This window comes from Amphiura filiformis, chromosome 13, assembly GCF_039555335.1.
Source record: "Amphiura filiformis chromosome 13, Afil_fr2py, whole genome shotgun sequence".
Lineage (NCBI taxonomy): Eukaryota > Metazoa > Echinodermata > Ophiuroidea > Amphilepidida > Amphiuridae > Amphiura > Amphiura filiformis.
The window spans coordinates 12,112,069-12,131,760 of NC_092640.1; the positions used below are offsets into that span (position 1 = coordinate 12,112,069).

The 19,692-nt window shown below is 38.2% G+C and overlaps 1 protein-coding gene across 1 annotated transcript; it reads right to left on the reverse strand.

Annotated features, from left to right (window-relative positions):
• Positions 1–9,324: 9,324 nt before the first annotated feature.
• LOC140167419 (uncharacterized) lies at positions 9,325–13,716 on the reverse strand. The gene is made up of 5 exons (XM_072190725.1): positions 13,101–13,716; positions 12,318–13,005; positions 11,796–12,202; positions 9,816–11,563; positions 9,325–9,762 (listed from the first exon to the last, which is right to left on the reverse strand). Exons 1-5 carry the CDS (start codon positions 13,714–13,716, stop codon positions 9,325–9,327), a joined length of 3,897 nt encoding a protein of 1,298 aa, XP_072046826.1.
• Between the last annotated feature and the right edge of the window lie 5,976 nt (positions 13,717–19,692).

Genomic DNA, 19,692 nt, shown 5'->3' on the forward strand with positions numbered 1-19,692 from the left:
TTATCAAATCACTTTTGTGTGGGTGTAAGTTAATATTAATATTAAAATGTCTCTAAACTTAATGCTTAATGTTTGATTAGCGTAACCCGACCTACCCTCAAAATATGCCCGACCCTGACTTTCATTTTTTTTTTTTTTTTAAAAGATTAAAAAAATAAATTTAATAACTGTTTTTTTTTTAAAGAAGAAAAAAAAGTGCAGAGGCCTTTATCAAACACAAAAATTACGCAATTTACAGCTTTGAAAGTAAAAAAAATCACTACCTACCTACCCTAAAATGTTTTTTATGTTATGCCAATCAAACAATTTTTTGTAGGCCTTAGTTTTAGAACTTGAACTTACATGAGTATTACTCTTCATGCATCCGTAACATTGTCCCATTTTTTATGCATCCAGATCCTTGTCCTATTTAGGCATATCCATAATAGGTCAGAAGAGATCTTCTAGATTTCCTGTATCTAAGCTTCCTGCAGGTTTAAAATAAATGAATAATAATATTGAAGAGAAATTAGCAGAAAAATAGCAAATAAAGTCTACAGTAGGGTACAAGTAATATGAAAATAAGGGGATTTTCAACAAAAGCAGTTTTTGGCGGGATGCTCATCCTACCCAAGCATCCCGCCAAACACTGCTTTTGTTGCAAATCCCCATATATCAGTGATTTTTTTGATGATTTTTTGATGTGTTCTCAAAATTGCTCAAGTGGATGTAAGGGGTTTTGAAACTAAGCTCTTCATATATGAAATTCACATGCTATCCACAGTAGATAGCATGATCATTTTAAATTCCAATGCTATCTACAGTAGGTAACACAAAAATGAAAATATAAAAGCTACCTGAAAGGAAATATTATCATGCTACCTTCAGAAAATAGCACTTAAATGAGAATATCATGTGTTACCTTCAGTAGACGCAAGCAATTATGTGTAACTCACAAATGTCCAAATCAAATGAAATTGGGGAAATAAGTTCGTTTATGGATACCTATCAAAGTTTTTTCATGGATATCTATTATGCCATATACCCTAAAAAGAGGATTTAGGACCACACTGTGAATCTTGGGTTTACCTGGCCCTATCTGGCCCTGTGATAAATCAAGACTTGACTCCCTCATTTCAACTCATAAAATTTAAAAAAGTAAAAACAGTAAGTAGCAATTTTAAGTTATTAAACATCTTTATTATCTTATTTTGTGTTTTTATTTTCCCTTTAAGTTTCATGTATAGAAGTAAACAGGCCTTGATTTACATCAGTTCCCTCTTATCTCCTCCTGGCTGGTCTATATAGTTGAATGAAGTGTTTATATATTATTCATCAATACTCTGCTTAGCATGCTTAGAAAGTTCAAGTTTTGAGATATTTTCTCAAAATACCAAGAGCTGTCTAAAGAACCACTGATCCAATACTAGGCTTGTTTGTACTCATTTTAATGCATTTTGCATGCTGATTCCAAATATGGTGATGAAAAATTACAATTCTGAAATTTTTTAAATTTTTATTTTTTTTAATTTTTAATTTGTCATCTGCAGTCGACACCGGGCGTGGAGAGAGTTAACTTAAATAGGTTATTTACTACTGACATGTTTACTAACTTCCGTTCTATTTTCATTAATACTGAACACGTGCCTGAATCATTGGGCTATTCCATTTAAAATTCACACACCCCCTGCGGAAGATTTAGCTAAAGTCTACCACAGAGGGAGTATGAGTTTGAAATAGAATAGATAGTTGGGTAACTTCCATTTGAAATACTCACCCCAGTTGTGGAAGATATAGGTAAAGCCATAATACAGGGGGAGTATGGGTTTCAGAATGATTAACACTGACCAATTACATTTGAAAAACATACTCCCCTGTGGAAGATATTTCCAAAATCTTCCACAGGGGTAGTGTGAATTTCAAATGGAATATCCCATTGAACACAGATTAAGTTTACAAAAAGTTGCATTATTTAGCATAAAAACTGATGAAATAAAACAGATGAAGGCTACACTACTAGGCCTAGTTGAAAAATGCAAAAACTGATTTCAAATAAACACAATATTTGTTATATCTTTAACCTGAAAAATTCAACAAAATAAGCAACGCAAAACAAGTGGTGTTGTTGGTATGCACACACAGTGTTAAGACAGGAAAGCTTAACAAATTGGGCAATTCCAGTTGAAATTCACACACCCCTTATGAAATACATGACCATAATCTTCCACACAGGGGGTATGATTTTCAAATGGGGTTACCTAAATGATTGAGTCCATTTAAAATCTACACACCCCTGTGTGGGAGATTAATGTACTGTCTTCCACAGGGGTATATAGATTTCAACTGGAATAGCCCATTTCACTTGGGATAGATTAGTTTCTGGCACACTGGAGTAGATAAATAGAACAATATTGATGTTCTTACTAATGCAGAAAAACAGCAAATTGTTTTTAAGCAATCAGTTGATACAGCTTTTGGTTTGGAAAGGAGAAGAGGCCAGATTTGGGGGGAAAGAGGTCACTGTAGGTGGCCCAGTTTGATAGGAAGTTTGTGTTCATTATTATAACATTTGCTGAGGAAGACGCCGTTCACTGAAATTTTAAAATTCCTTTTTTACACGATTAAATTGTCCTTTATTAAACCAATATACCCTGCAAAAATTAAGACTCTAGGTGCTGTAGTTTTGTCAAAATCCGAGATTTTGAATAAAACGCTGGAACCGCGCTTTATTATTACGATGGAATTATTAGTCGAACGCATACACAATGTTCATAACACACAGTACGCATACACAGCGTATGGGACGGTGATATACACAACAAAGGGTCATACAACAACATGACCGAAGGAGTGTTACGTATTGGCGACATGTGCGCTTGTAGTAAATTCCAATTTTCTTTGCTTTGCCTTAGTTGTTCGGCTCAAAAATAAAAGGGATATATCTGACAGTAAAAGCTAACATTTTATGGCAAAGAAAGGCTAATCTATTTTGTTGGAAAATGTTATAATATGGCTTTAATAAAAAAAAGAACTTGAGGTGTGATTTTTAGTGCACTATGGCAATCTCACAAGCCTCAGCACACTCTATACAGAACACCGCTGACCACTATATTTTGATCAGGTCGTGATCGGTGGGAATTATTAGGCTTTTACCGCTACGCCGAAAAGTAGACCCACATTAAAAAGGATATAATTGCCCTGCCTTGTCTATTTTTTTTTGTGTTAAAGAAAGTAAACAAAGTATAGGATTTCAAATAATAATTTGTAATACTTCTGGCGAGATGTCACAAGGCAATTCTCCAAATAAAATATAGTGATATTAATCCGCGATGTTATAAGGCCCTCCAATTACAAGCTGATCAAACTATATGGCACAAAACATACCATATAGGATAACCCATTGAGCAAAATTCCCCGGGAAAATTCCCGTATGCAGTACTATATAGGCACATAATAACCGTAAACAGCCTAAATCTAAAAATAACCATCACAACCAGGATCAGCTCCCCTAAGTGTTCATATGAGTAAACAGAGTAAGTGTAGTTAGTTAGTTAGTTAGTTGTGTAATAATTTCAAACAATAGCCAGGGACAGGCGATTTGCGCTGAACTTTTTTTCGCAAGCAATCTCCGCACAATTGGCTATTTTTTCCCTATGGGCAGGGATACATGATTTGCACTGAAATAAAGTTCCGCATAATTTTTGTTTTTTTTTTCGCAAGCAAATTGCCTGTCCCTGACTATAGCTCAGTTATTCAAATACAGTGACTGCAAGGATCAAACTCACTACACATTAATGATAGGTTGTAAGTATTTCCTACTCCTTTACTCCAAACTTAAGACAAAATTAGAAGTGATAGAAAATTTAAGGACCAAAAACCAAAGTTAAGGATTATAAATGGCTTTCTTATTTAACTCTCTCCATGTGGGTGTCGACTGCAGATGACAAGTTTCAAATTTTGTTTTAAAAATTCAAAAACTTCAGAAATGTTAATTTTTTGACCATAATTTGGAATTAGCATGAAAAATGTATTTAAAGCCTTGTATTGGTTCAGTGGTTCTTAAGATAGCTCTTGATATTTTGTGAAAATATCTTAAAACCTGGAGTTTTTTATGTTGGAGTCTATGGCTAGCACAGAGAGCATTAAAGACTTCAATGATGACTGTGCAGAAGTCTAAAATTAAAACCTAAAACAGAAGCACTGTTATTTATTGCATCCTGGAATTTGATTATGAGTAGTCCTGAACTAGTCTGTTACACAGTCTGTAGATGTATGCCCAGGGTGAATGCTGACTCTAATATTCATTAGCCTGGCACTGAATGAGGATGTGAATCACAAGTTCAATAGGTTCACTTTTGTATCTCAAAGTCGGTCAAATAATTGAAGTAGGTGATGATGCAACAGCTCTTATGTTTTACAGGTTAAGTCAGATGTTCTAAGAAAATAATAAGGTTGTGAATAACAAATTTCTCCATTAGTTTCTGAATCACCTCTGCATCTTGAACTCTGTAATAGTTTTGTACTCACCTGTACGTCTTGAACTCAGTTGTTCAAGTCGATTGGTTAAGTAGGTCTTGATTCAACCTGTGAAATGCGCCATTCCATTTGAAATTTGTCACTCCCCTGTGGGAGGTTTAAGAAAAGTCTTCCACAGAGGGAGTATGTTGTTCAAGAGGAATTGGCTAGGCTTACTCAGTTTGAAACCCATATGCCCCCTGTATATGGCTTTACCTATATCTTCTACAACTGGAATGAGTATTTCAAATGGAAGTTACCCAACTGCCTATTATCTACTTATCTACTACCTCTGTGGAAGGCTTTAGCTAAATCTTCCATAAAGGGAGTATGGATTTCAAATAGAATAACCCAATTGAAAAATAAATTGAAAAGTGTGAAACTCAGAGGGTCCATGAATAGGGATGTCCCCAATCAAATATAAAATACACATGTGCCTAGTAGAGAAATAAGCAATTCCCCCAAATGCATTGTGGATCAATGAGTAGCAAGATCTCCAATTAGATTTAACACATGCATGTGGTGAGGATAAGAAATAAATACTATCCCATGATGCATTGTGGATATTTGGGATACTATCAAGAATTGAGATGGCCAAAATGAGGCTCTGTGTCCAAATTGATGTTAAATAGAAATACATTAGAATTTACTTGGCCATGGCTGGTCCTACAGTCATGCTTGCTATGGCCCTGCTATTTTGTGTGTGTGAAAAGTATACCATGAAAAATATATTTTACTATTATACAAGCCTCAAATTTTAATTTTTTGTGGCACCCATTTTTAAGGACACTTGCAAAGACAAAGAAGGGCACAAAGGCCAACAAGTGATGAAGAATACCTTGAAGTTCTGGGGGCAACATGGCCAAAACTGAAAAAAGGGCAGGCAATGGCCTTTGTGGCCTCCCTGAAATTCAAGCCCTGCTATTATAACATCCTGAAATCCTGAAAAGGGCAGGCAATGGCCTTTGTGGCCTCCCTGAAATTCAAGCCCTGCTATTATAACATCCTGAAATCCTGAAAAAGGGCAGGCAATGGCCTTTGTGGCCTCCCCTGAAATTCAAGCCCTGCTATTATAACATCCTGAAATCCTGAAAAAGGGCAGGCAATGGCCTTTGTGGCCTCCCTGAAATTCAAGCCCTGCTATTATAACATCCTGAAATCCTGAAAAAGGGCAGGCAATGGCCTTTGTGGCCTCCCTGAAATTCAAGCCCTGCTATTATAACATCCTGAAATCCTGAAAAAGGGCAGGCAATGGCCTTTGTGGCCTCCCTGAAATTCAAGCCCTGCTATTATAACATCCTGAAATCCATGTTTGGCATTGTTGTCATTATCATTCACTGACTACAAGCTTCCTCCAACTGATAGAATCTTCAGCCAGTGATGTTAGTGTTTAGAGTACACTGAATCGAAGTCAAAACAGAAATGTTTTAAATGATAATTAGGAGTCACATGAACTTATCACAATGTAAAATAAAAAACCCAAAGATAGGGTGAAATATGCGATTCCCATCTGCAGCTTACATGATTTCAGATTTAGAATCATTAGAATCAGAAAGTCATTTATTATTTGGTTTCACGACAATATTCAAGATAAATCATGTGATATGTAGTTATTACTTCTCTACTCCTTGATCTTAACAACCCCAGAGGTTTTTTTTTTTTTTTTCATTTTCTTAACGTCTTGTTATTTAAATTTGAGAGTGAATTGAAACAACATCCTAATACCATCCTACAGATTGCAGTGTATGTATAGAGGAATCATTATGTATTCTGCCTTCTCTCAATTGCACCAACTCAGAGTGCATTATGGGATAGCTCCCATTCCCTCACTGTATCTATCCCACTTGCTGACACTCTTAATTCACTGACCTCATTCTAGTCTCATTTCAATCTCTAAATGGATTACATTGTTTTGTTACATCATGTTGGGGATAAAACTACGATGTCCCATACCATGGCTGTCGAATTCCTGGCTACCGAAGCTTGTTACGATCACCACTCGTCACTGATATCGATGAATTACCTTCCTGATTTGAGCCTTAATTATGAGTAATACACTCACCACAGACACCAATAAACATTCTCAGATGAAGCTTGGATCTATGTTCTTGCTCCTTTATATAAAAGTAACTCAAGCGATGACTTTAAACTTGATTTAACGATATGATGATGTACAAAAAACTTTAGGCTTCCGAGGGAATCCGCAACCCCATTGCACACAAAAATATCACTCCATGTCACTCCAAAACATGTATGCTCACCACCACTGAGGGCGTACATCACAAATTGCAGTGGGAAGGCTGACTCAATGCCATCGGATTCCTAAAAATATCAATTAATCTAATCAATCCAATAATTATGAAACACTTGAGGAAATGGCACTAACATTCCGGCGCCTTAATTTATGCTGCCTGCATACAATTACCTAACAATAAACCTAAAGTGCCATTTACTCGGGCATTTACTATCTATCACATGAAACTCAATAATGAACTCAATTTTTAGATAACGACTCTACTTTTGAAAACTCTAAAAAACTAAAGCAAATCTGACATTTCACCTGGAAGTGTCCATGAATCAACTTGAAATTACTACAAAATTAGCCTGAACAATAATACTGAATCAAAAGTTTGGAAAATTATCCACAAGCTTTGTACCAATTGGCTTATTTGGCTTCACATAAAGTATATTGATCATGACTGAACGTGTAACTTAACGTACATGTAATTATCTCAGAACTGTCTGTGAAATAAAAACAAAACTAAGTGATAAATCTCACTGACCTTTCTTTTTTGTGTGAGACTACAAGTGTGTTTCTGAAATACTGAGCAACATCTCAATTTTTGAATTTCAAAACAACTTTGATGACTGAAAAGGCTAATAAAAGCACAATATGACTGTTTGAATGAAACAAACTTGACTTTTACAGCTTGAACTAAAATTCCTTTAAATGTGAACTTGTGAAGAAATATAGCACACACTAATGTTGTTTATCAATTTAGCTCCTGATAAATACTGCAAATTATACTTGAAATTAAACAAATTTACACATAGAACTGCCTGGGTACAGCCATAGCAGCCTTATGGTCTCAAATACTAGTAACTATGGTCATTTATCCACTTGGAAAGTTGGCATGTGCAAATTGTGTTGGAATTTATCCAATAATGGCCCAAAACTGCAAAACATTAATTTTGGATTCCATGTGAAAGTGGTCGCTCACTCCAAATTGTAAAATTTCAAACCCTAAGGCAGGTCACGTGGTAAATGTGGCACTTGATGTTCCTTCGTGGTGATGCAGGTACTAATAGATTGCAGCGCTTCCATGTTGGTCACATCCTGAACAGCACATTATCTGGGCACAACCATGATAATATATTTTGAAACTATTTTGGAGCGTATACATGTGTATGTAAAATGCTTAGTGTATCACCTGTGCACAACCATAGTGACACCTTTTCACAATGAAGCATACAATGCTAACAAAATTACCTGTGCACAACCATGGTAACTTTGAATTATCACCTGTGCACAACCATGATGATAAATTATTGCATTTAATTTCCAACTTTGCACATTTTGCCAACAAAAATGGGCCTTTTTCATTTCACTTAAAATAATAATAGCTGATCCTTTTTTACACGCTTTAGTTTCATGCAGTCACTTCTGCAAATATAAATCAGCTATGTCCTTGTGTTGAAAATCTTGGTTCGAATCCAGTTGTAACTACCAACGCTGAAAATTTCAGTTCCTGACACAATCTAGCCATGCTGGTCACTGCTACCCTCGATGTCGATCACACATGCTATCTGTTGAGCTACAGTTGAAATCTCTGGATTTCTGTTGGGGCTTCTGCACACGAGTGATTGATGCCTGTTGAACCTCGATGACTGCTGGTTAACTGGAATCCAAACTGCTGGATGATAACTTCAGAATTTGAGAATTTCATTTCTCCTTCCTGTGAGTCGGCCTTTTGCCAAGTGTGAAGTACTGCAAGTGTTTATGGGACATTTGCTTCCCAAAGGACATCCCGTCCAGGAGGTTACCAGGCGCCTCAGCTCGCCTTATCTAAAAATCACACTGCTAGAGCAGAAACTTCACAATTTAACATTTGGCTCCACTCACATAATTGGTAATTGTCATATAGTGTTCACTTCATTTGTGCATGAGTTTTGTCACAGTTGAGATTGTAACAATAAAATTGTCACATAGACTTTCTTTCAGTTCATCATCTCAACTTCATCTCAAACATGCTGTGACACTTATTTGCTTTCATTCGCTGTTTGCAGCGTCTTTGTTTCTGGGTACTCTGCTTCAAGTAACAGGCACAATTTAGCCACTGGTCTGACTAATGTTGTAGATCTTGTCTTAATTTCCACCTGTCTAACAAATCCATTCTTGTCTGGTCTGGTTGCTGTCACCTTTCCCATTGGCCACATATTCCTAGGTTTGGATCCATCTACTACTAGTACGATGTCACCGACCTTAAGATTGCTCTTTGGAAAGAGCCACTTCTGGCGCTCTTGCTGCTGTACAAGGTATTCTGATGTCCAACGCTTCCAAAACAAATCAGACATGTATTGTACTTGTCGCCATCTCTTTTGGCATACTGATCTGTTTTTTCTGTCAAAGTTGGTGGTAGTGTCGGTTTGCCTTTAAGCAAAAGCAGGTGCTTGGGGTAAGTGCTTCAAGATCTCCCGCATCACTTGAGACTTTAGTAATGGGTCTGCTGTTTACTACTGCTTCAGCTTCACAAAAGAGTGTTTGCAGAGCTTCATCAGTCAACATCTGCTCCTTGGACACAGACATCATCACCTTTCTGATGGTCCTGATCATCCTCTCCCAAACACCTCCAAAGTGAGACCCCATGGTGGATTAAATCTCCAATCTACATGATCTTGTAGAAGCTCACTGTGAATCTGTGCTTGATTCCACTTGCGTATTTGTTCTTGTAGCTCCCTTTTAGCACCTACTAAATTTGTGCCGTTGTCTGACCATACTTCCTTGACTTGGCCTCTCCTTGCAATAAAGCGGCGTATTGCACAGATACAAGAATCTGTTTCAAGTGTGTCAGCCTTTTCAATGTGGATAGCTCTAACAGCTAGGCAGGTGAAGACCATGCCGTATCTCTTGACTACACTTCGTCCTCTCTTTACTTCTACTGGTCCGAAATAATCAACACCAACTCTAGTAAATGGTGCTTCTTCTGGGTTCACTCTGGATCTTGGAAGATCTGCCATTTGTTGTTCGCGACCTTTGCTCTCTGTTTTCTGCAAGTAACACAACTTCCAATTATCCTTCTGGCAGTTGAATTTGCGCTCACTATCCAGAACCTCCTTTGTAAGCGTGACAGCATATGATTACGTCCTCCATGTCCTGTAACTTCATGGATCTCACGCATTACCAGATCAGTTATACAGCTCTCCTTTGGCAAAATCACAGGGAATTTCTCATCTTCTGGCATAGCAGCTCTGGCAAGACGACCACCGACTCTTAGTAAGCCATCTTTCACAAAAGGGTTCAACTTGGATATTGAACTTATCTTCTTCAACTTCACACCGTCTTTACCTCTTCTGCTACCAGGACTACTAGTCTTGCTTTTCAAGATCGCTATCTCTTGTGGAAATGCTTTTCTCTGTGCAATTCCAATAGCTGCCTTTTCAGCGTCTTGCATGTCAGACACTGTGAGTGGCTGGATACAACCCTTTTGAGTTTTCTGCTCCTGATCTTTGTCTGATGGTTGGCTGGCATTAGAGTCCTTTGTGCTCAAATGAGCTTTCTTTCTTTCTCTGCTCCTCTGAATGAGTTGTTTCTTCACCTTCAGGATCCAAGCGATTGCTTTCTTCAGGCGGTACCATGATGAAAAGTGTTTCATCAGCATTTCCACTCCATTCATTTCATCTTCAACTCTATCCTTCACCTTCTTACCTTTCACTTCATCATCATCCTTCACGTTCACAACAGTCTCTTCCTTCTGACTCTTTGTCTCTTTGCCATCTTGTACCATCATCACATTCACCTTCTTCACTTCCATATCATCTTCCTGAACACCCTGGCCAATATCTTGACATGCTGGCCATTCTTCTTCTCCACTCCAGAGAAACTTAGGACCTTTCAACCAACGATCAGTTGTGAGGAGTTGGTCAATTGAGAGTCCTCTTGAACTATCATCAGCAGGGTTGTCTTTAGTCGGGACATACCTCCACTGCGATGCATGTGAGCCATCATGGATCACTCCAAGTCTATTGGCTACAAATGTCTTGAAGCGTGCAGCCTCATTGTTGATGTATCTCAAAACTGTCATACTGTCAGTCCAGAAGACTGTCTTGTTGATTGGAATATCAAGTTCATGCTGGATCATAGTGTTCACTCTCACTGCAACTGTTGAAGCATTGAGTTCTAGCCTGGGTACTGTTACTTGTTTCACCGGTGCAACTCTTGCTTTGGCAATAACTAAAGCACAGTGAATATCGCCATCTTCATTCTCAGACCTCAAATAACTCACAGTACCATAGCCCTTCAAGCTGGCATCCGAGAAGTGATGCAATTGTGTTGACTTCACCTTGCCAAAATGTGGTGGCTTATAACATCTGTCAACTGTTAGATGTTCCAACTTTGGTAACTCTGCTATCCACTGTTGCCACATTCTGAGGTGTGCTCCAGGAATTTCTTCATCCCATCCAATCTTGAGCTTGCATAATTCTTGCATCAGTTGCTTTGCTGGTAAGATTGCAGGACTGATGAATCCCAGCGGGTCGTACACAGAACTGACCACTGATAGTATTCCTCTTCGAGTAGGTGGGCGGTCTTTCACTGTTATTTGATATCCAAATTTGTCAGCTTCAGGGGACCACAACATTCCTAGCACTCTTTCTGTGGGTAGATTTTCAGTGTCCAAATCTACGAGTGCCATGTCCTTGGATCTATCTTCCTCAGGTATAGACTGAAGCACTGTGCGGCTGTTACTTGTCCATTTAGTCAAGTTGAACCCGCCGTCTTTACAAGCCTTCTTTAGATCACTCACAAGATCAACAGCTTTCTCTTCAGATTTAACTGATCTGAGCATGTCATCTACATAGAAATTATGTAGCATAGAACTTGCAACTACTTTGTCGTACTTGACTCCAGCTTCTTCTGCTGTTCTTCTGAGAGCATAGTTCGCACAAGATGGCGACAGGTGGCTCCAAATAAATGGACCTTCATGCGATAAGTCTGCAAGGGTTTATCTACTTCTCCTTCCGCCACCAAAGGAAACGCAGTAAGTTGCGATCACTTTCCGGTACCTGAACCTGGTGAAACATACTTTCAATGTCTGCTGTCACCGCAATGCATTCTTGTCTAAATCGCAGCATCACTCCTACTAATGAACTAGTAAGATCGGTGCCTTGTAACAACTCCTTGTTGAGTGAATGTCCCATATAGTTGACTGCACAATCATAAACAACACGCAATTTGTTCTTTCTGGGGTGGTACACCCCATGATGTGGAATGTACCACGTTCTGCCAGATTCACCTATTTCTTCTTCTTCAGGCACCTTCTGGGCGTATTCCTTGTTTATCATGTCATTTACTACAGACTTGTAATCCGCATGAAACTCAGGGTTCTTGGAAAACCTCTTCTTCAGATGCGCTGCTCTCACTTCTGCTTGCTGTCTATTGTTGGGAAATTTCTTGTTGTGATCTTTGAGGGTAATCCTATCTGGTAGTGACCTTCAATGAGTCTAGTTGTGTTGTTTACATCAGCTAGAAACTGTTGGTCATTCAAACTCTTCTCTGGTAGGTCTTCAGTGATGCGCTCTGTGAAATCATGGTTGAATAACTTCACCAGCTGGTGGTCGGCGTTTCTTCCACTCTTGTTCTTGTTATGGTAAGCGGTGACGATGATTTATTGTTCATCCCATACACCGTCCAGCCAAGCAAAGTTCTGCAGGCATATGGACCATCATTGCTGCTATGTATCACTTCCCAGGGTTTGAAGACTTGTGGCACATTATTCCCGATGAGCAGACCTATGTGTGCATTTGCTTCATCTTCCAATCTGGTTAGACACACTTTCTCTAAATATGGCCAGCTTGAAATCTGCTCCTGAGTGACAACATGATCCATACGTGCAGGAATTTCCTCCTTGGTGTATACCTTTGGCAGCATCACACTGTTTTTCGTGTCCATGTCATAAATTTCTAGTCCCTGTAGGATTCTACTATCGACCTTCCTGCTTCCAGTCATGGTCTGAATATCTAACGTAGTAGACCTTCCTTTAAGATTGAGTTGCTGGCTTAAATTCTTAGTACAAAATGTAGCATCGCTACCCGAGTCTAAGTATGCATAAGTTTCCACAGTGATTCCTGTAGAACTTGATCTGATTTTTACAGGAATGATGCACGGCGATGAATTATCTCCGGCGCCTGTATGATGACAATGACATACACCAGCATTTGTCACCTTTTCTTCTTTATCCTTGGGTGCTGTGTCTTGCTTCTTGGATGCTGTGTCTAGCCTTTCTAGGTGAAGCACTGTAGGGAGATTTTATTACACTTGTTGCATGATAATTTATTCGTGCATGCTTTACTGATGTGCTTTGCCTTTTTAAGGCAGCCAAAGCACATACCTTGCTCTTTCAGATACTTCAGCTTTTGCTCCGCTGGTAACTTCATTAATTTGAAGCAGTTGTCCAAATTATGGTTCTCTTTCTCACAGTAGTTGCAGGATTTTTTATCTGCCTTCTGGTCTGCAGCAGTATTTGCAGCAAAACTTTCATCTGTACTTGTAGCAAAGTTCCTCTTCACTTTAGGCCTGCTATTTGCACCTTTATAATTATTATTACCTTCTCTGTCACTTATTTTCCCAAATGCAGCATTGTTCTGGATTCTTGCTTGTTTCTCAACAAAGAGGGAAAAATCCTCAAACCTAACCGGACGACCCACATCTTCTTCAATATAGTCTACTCTTTGGCGCCATCTGTCCTTCATCTTGTAAGGAAGTTTGCCAACAAGCAGTCTAATATTCGCAGTGCTGTGCAGCTCACTAGTATAGCCAAGAGACTCCATGGTATCTATACATTCCATCAAAAACAAGGACATCTCTTGTAAGCCTGATGAGTCTTCATTGGTGATATTAGGCCACGCCCTCACTTTGGAGAGATATGCTTCCGCGGTGCGATGTACATTACCAAATCTCTTCTGAAGCAGCTTCTTAGCCTCTTGATATCCGGTATCATCTTTCATCTGCAAGCAACTTTTTACCAAACTGTTGGCTTCTCCTCTGGTAAACTGCTCCAGAAATAGTAAACAATCTTGACTGTTAGTTCCTCTGTTTTCAATAGTGTACTCAAAGTTCCTTATGAAGGAAGTGAACTGCAGGGGTCGTTTATGTAAACGGCTGCAATGTTCGTTTTGGAAGGCTAGATCTCACATGTTGTTCTAGCAGCATCTTGGTAACCACATTGTTGTCAACTTGACTGTCTATTGTCAAATCTTGCTTGCCAGAAATAGGCCTCAATTGCAATGGTGTTGAAGTAGCAATCGGTGGTGCTGGAATTTCTTGTTGTTGACCTCTTATTGTCAGATCCGGCCTGCTTGGTGCTGGATTTATATGTTGTTTGCTTTTACTATCGATTGCCAGTAAAGGGCCTTGCTTGCAATGGTCTTGTCGTTAAATTATCATGACGATTTCCATTGTCTGTTATTGAACCGTCAGTTTGCCTAGTGTTGGGTGGTGCTGACCGTACTGGATTTTCAAGTTGTTGACCTGGCTGGGGTGGTTGGTGTATTTCAACTTTTACCTCTTTCTTCGCGAAAGCGTGAGGGCTAGGTGCTGTATTGTTTTCACTGCGGTTGCAATCCAACCATTCTTGTACCAAGTCCTTGGATTTCTTACCCTCATCCAGTGATTCTTCTAGAGAACTACTACGTTTGTCCTCAGTTTCATATTTCTCCAACGCAAATAATTTGGCGTTTTCAACGTTTATTTCTGTACGCAACTCCAATACCTGACGTTGCTGTTCTAATTCTTTCATCTTGAGTCTTATACCCTCTTCATGTCTTTGAATTATCTCCTGCAGCTTGTATTCTTCCATCTCAAGTGCTAACCTTTTTTGTAATGCTTCCTCTCTAGCTTCCATTTCTGCTTTCCGGGTAGCTGCAGCAATAATAGCACTTTCCATACTTATTGCTCTGCTTTTTATTGATCTGGAAAATGTGCTCTTTGAGCCTTTTGAGCTCCTATTTGTTGCCATTTTGACTCTTGCTTTTTGTTGACGAGTCCTTTATTTTGTAAATTCAGATGATGTTACCACAGCAAATCGAGTCTGGTACCGTCTGGCATGCGTACTACATGACCTGTGGCCTCAATCACAGCTGTAGGCTGTGTGACACATACGTGACAAAATGACACGAAGTTCTAAAATTGTTCTAATTTCACTTGGTGTGCTTCAAAGTTAAATCTAATCTGATACTCAGTTGCCTTATAGCTTATAGCTTCTTGTTGAATATCTTCGAGCATCCTATAACAGTTTTTTGTACTAAAATGTTGGGGATAAAACTACGATGTCCCATACCATGGCTGTCGAATTCCTGGCTACCGAAGCTTGTTACGATCACCACTCGTCACTGATATCGATGAATTACCTTCCTGATTTGAGCCTTAATTATGAGTAATACACTCACCACAGACACCAATAAACATTCTCAGATGAAGCTTGGATCTATGTTCTTGCTCCTTTATATAAAAGTAACTCAAACGATGACTTTAAACTTGATTTAACGATATGATGATGTACAAAAACTTTAGGCTTCCGAGGAATCCATAACCCCATTGCACACAAAAATATCACTCCATGTCACTCCAAAACATGTATGCTCACCACCACTGAGGGCGACATCACAAATTGCAGTGGGAAGGCTGACTCAATGCCATCGGATTCCTAAAAATATCAATTAATCTAATCAATCCAATAATTATGAAACACTTGAGGAAATGGCACTAACACATCACTTTAGTGCTTATTTTGTATTGAAATTGAGATCAATCAGTATCTATTAACCTGTTTATTCAGCTTGTATTCAAAATTAAACTGAACACACTACGGGGTCAACTGTCAGTTTAACCCCTTGTCAGAAACTTTGATTGAACGGTGTAGGTCAGATTTTTTAACTCTTTGAATACATTGTCACAATCAGGGCTGACACAAGGGGATGTATATGTGACACGATCAAGGGAAATGAGTCGGATGTCGCTAATATTGATTTTGAGATATTGACAAAGAAAGTTTTAAAATTCTTTTGTTTTACATTGTTTTCAGCGATTGATAAATTGACATAACTTCGCAAAGAAAAGTAGTATCAACATGGGGTTTCAGTTTCTGAAAGCTCCAAGTGTCCTCTTTAGAAACATACATAAAACTCATTTTCGATCAGGGTCGACATGTGACTCATTCCTCTTGATCATGTCACATATTTTCTTATCGGCCTAGGCAGGCTCTTATCTTCTGTCCACCTCCCAGACTTGAAAGGGATAATTTTTATGTAGTGTTTAAAACTTTGCCTCCCTCGAATCCGACTGCCCAAGGCAAACACTTCGTTTGCCTAGCGGTAGTGTCAGCTTAGTCAAAATCTATTTTCAACATAAATCAATACAACTAGGCTAATGAAACATTGTTACTACTTTTGTTTGGTTGCTTTAAAAAGTTTCCAGCATAGAAAAATGGAAATTAAATCCAACCCATTATTCTCCCTAGGATTTTGTTTTTTTTCATTTGAAATGCTATCTACTGAAGATAGCATGTTATATTGCCATTTTAGTGCTACCTACTGAAGATAGCAGGTGATAGTATCCCTTTTTGGTGCTATCTACTGAAGATAGTATGTGGTATTTTCATTTTAGTGCTATCTACTGTATATAGCATGTGACAATTTCCCCTTTTAGTGCTACTATTTATTATATGTGACCATCCATCTCAAACCGCTTTCAGTAAAATCGGCAAATTGTATTTCGAGTTACAGTGCAAAATAAACATAAAAAAGTTGTATTCATATTTACCTAATGTTTGTCCGACATGTTTCTCATTTGTTGAAGAGGATAATAAGCTTATACTTTTGTATAGAGTTAGCAAATAGCTATAGTCTTTGTTTTCTATGGCCAAATCCTGTTCAAGTGGTGGGATAACTAACAATCAACAATGAGAGGACATTCCTGAACCTCGTTGACTTGGGGATGATTTGAAGTGACCACCAATTATGACAATTTGATATGTAATACCAGCGATGTGGAAAAAGAGAAATAATATAGCACCAAAATAATGTACCTTTTTACTGAAGGAGCAAAGTTTAACAAGTAATAACTCCGCTTCTACACTCTCAGAACATTGGATAAAAAATGAATGGGCAGAAAACAGTTGGTTAAAAAATGCCCAACAATGGTTAAGATTCTTGAAGTTGGGCAAAATACAGTTTAATACATGGTTGGTCAAACCTGTCAATATGGTATTTACACAATGTTGGTTAAAAGTTAGCCAACCTTGGTAAAAAACATCCTTTTCCGCCAATAAAGTTGGGCAAAGTATGGTTTTGCCCAACCATGGTCACATGGTGTTCCTTTGCGAACTGTGATTGGTCATTGTGTTGGGCAAAATGCATTTCAGAAAACAAGATGGCCGATATGAGTGGCTTGCTGCAAAGCTGTGGATCTCGGTTCAAGATCTGTTGGAGACATTTGAAGGTAGGAAATTATATTATAAAGTATATCATTTTATCGGGTATAACAACTTAAGTTTAAGCTTAAGCTTACCGAGACTGTGAGCAAGACTGACGAGGCTTTATCGACGGGAACTACGACCACGACCGGTAAGCCACAAGCTTAGGCTAGGTGTTATACCCGATAAAATGTTTATAATATAATTTCCTACCTTCAAATGTCTCCAATTGGTTAAAATATGAACAATGAAATGAACTTCCCATTCATAGTGTTTTAACCAACTATTGGTTATATTTTGCCCATTTTGCCCAACATACTTTACCCAACTGGTTGGTTACCGTAATGTTAACCAGTAGTTGGTCAATGTTTTTAACCAACCTGTGGTTATATTGTTAACCAACCCAGGTTGGTTAACAATATAACCAACTGTTGGGCTGTTCACCTGTAAATACATGGTTGGTTAAAATTTTAACCAAGTTGGTTAAAATTTTTAACCAATGTTCTGAGAGTGTAGATATTGTTTGAAGTCAAATGATATATCATTGTAAAGCTTATGTTATATATTTTCTAAACACGGAAGAAAACAAAATTGACCAGGGGCCGACTGTACAAGCGTTTCGACCTGGACGGTCACATATATGGAATATATGGAAGATAGCATGTGACATTTAAATTTTAGTGCTATCTACTGAAGATAGCATGTGACATTGTCATTTTAGTGCTACCTACTGAAGATAGCAGGTGATAGTATCCCTTTTTGGTGCTATCTACTGAAGATAGTATGTGGTATTATCATTTTAGTGCTACCTACTGAAGATAGCATGTGATAGTATCCCTTTTTGGTGCTATCTACTGAAGATAGTATGTGGTATTATCATTTTAGTGCTATCTACTAAAGATAGCATGTGGTATTTTCATTCACTGAAGATAACATACATTTTCATTTGAAGTTCTATCTACTGAATAAAACATGTGGTACTTTCAATTACCTACCCAGCATCATAAATTTGTATGGGGGGATTGCCACTTCTCTTGCCCATGGAGTCTGTTTTACATTCCCTGCACTATATTATGCCGGTACCCATTTATACACCTGAGTGGAGAGGGACAATGGTGATTAAGAGCTTTGGCTAATTTTGATTTGATTTGATTTGTTCGGGTTTTTGACAACCCTGGATAACCCAAGAAAGCCTCTATTGAAGCTTATTTCCATTGGGGTCCATTTGAACACCGGGCGGGTTGGGAACAGTCAGGGGTTAACACCCTACTCTTTTCAAACTGGCTGCGAGATACATGTACAGGTATGGCTCTCTGTACACGGGACCGACGGCTTAACGTCCCCTCCGAAGGATTTGAGTACTTTCATGATTCATTTACCCAATTCTAAATGAACCATGGGAGAGCGGAAGTCTGAATTTAATCTACAGAAGTTGCCAATTAATTTCAGACTTTTTTTTCCAAGTCAATATCCCAGCAAATCGCCACCGCTGGGAATCGAACCCGGGACCTCATGCACTAAAGGCAAGTACCCTAACCATTGCGCCACGCTCTCCCTCTATCATGTTGCTAAGGGCACAACATGATAGCAGACCACTGGGGTTCAAACCCACAACCTTCCGATAAGGAGTCTTGAGTGTGTACTACTAGTCCGCCATGCCCTGAATTAGAGTCATGATATTTATTTTGCTACAAGTTTTAAAATCTTTATTTTGAAGTGCACCTTTAGGTTTTACATAACAGGTGACTAGATATCAAAACATTGACTTGGTATAAGTTTGCAATCATGTCTGAGTCACTACTTTATCAAATCACTTTTGCACGGGTGTAAGTTAATATTAATATTAAAATGTCTCCAAACTTAATGATCATGTATTTGACATTCTTAACACACATCATTCAATTTTCAGGTCATTCACAGAGGGTGACAACTTAGGCCTAAAATATTGTTTGATTGGCGTAACCCGACCTACCCTAAAAATATGCCCGACCTTGACTTTTTTTTTGCAAAAAAGATTAAAAAAATAAATTTAATAAATAAATTTTAAAAAAAATCACTACCTACCTACCCTAAAATATTTTTTATGTTATGCCAATCAAACAATTTTTTGTAGGCCTTAGTTTTAGAACTTGAACTTACATGAGTATTACTCTTCATCCGTAAAATTGTCCTATTTTTTATGCATCCAGGTCCTTGTCCTATTTAGGCATATCCATGATAGTTAAGAAGAGGTCTTTCAATTTCCTGTATCCAAGCTTCCTGCAGGTTTAAAATAAATGAATAATAATATTGAAGAGAAATTAGCAGACAAATAGCAAATAAGTCATACCGACATTCCTACATTAGGTTTCAAGTATATTTTTCAAAGAAAATCATATGCTCACATATATGAAAATCATGTGCTATCCACAGTAGATAGCATTGGAATTTAAAATGATCATGCTATCTTCATTAGGTAGCACTAAAATGAAAATATAAAAGCTGCCTAAAAGAACAATATCATCAAGCTACC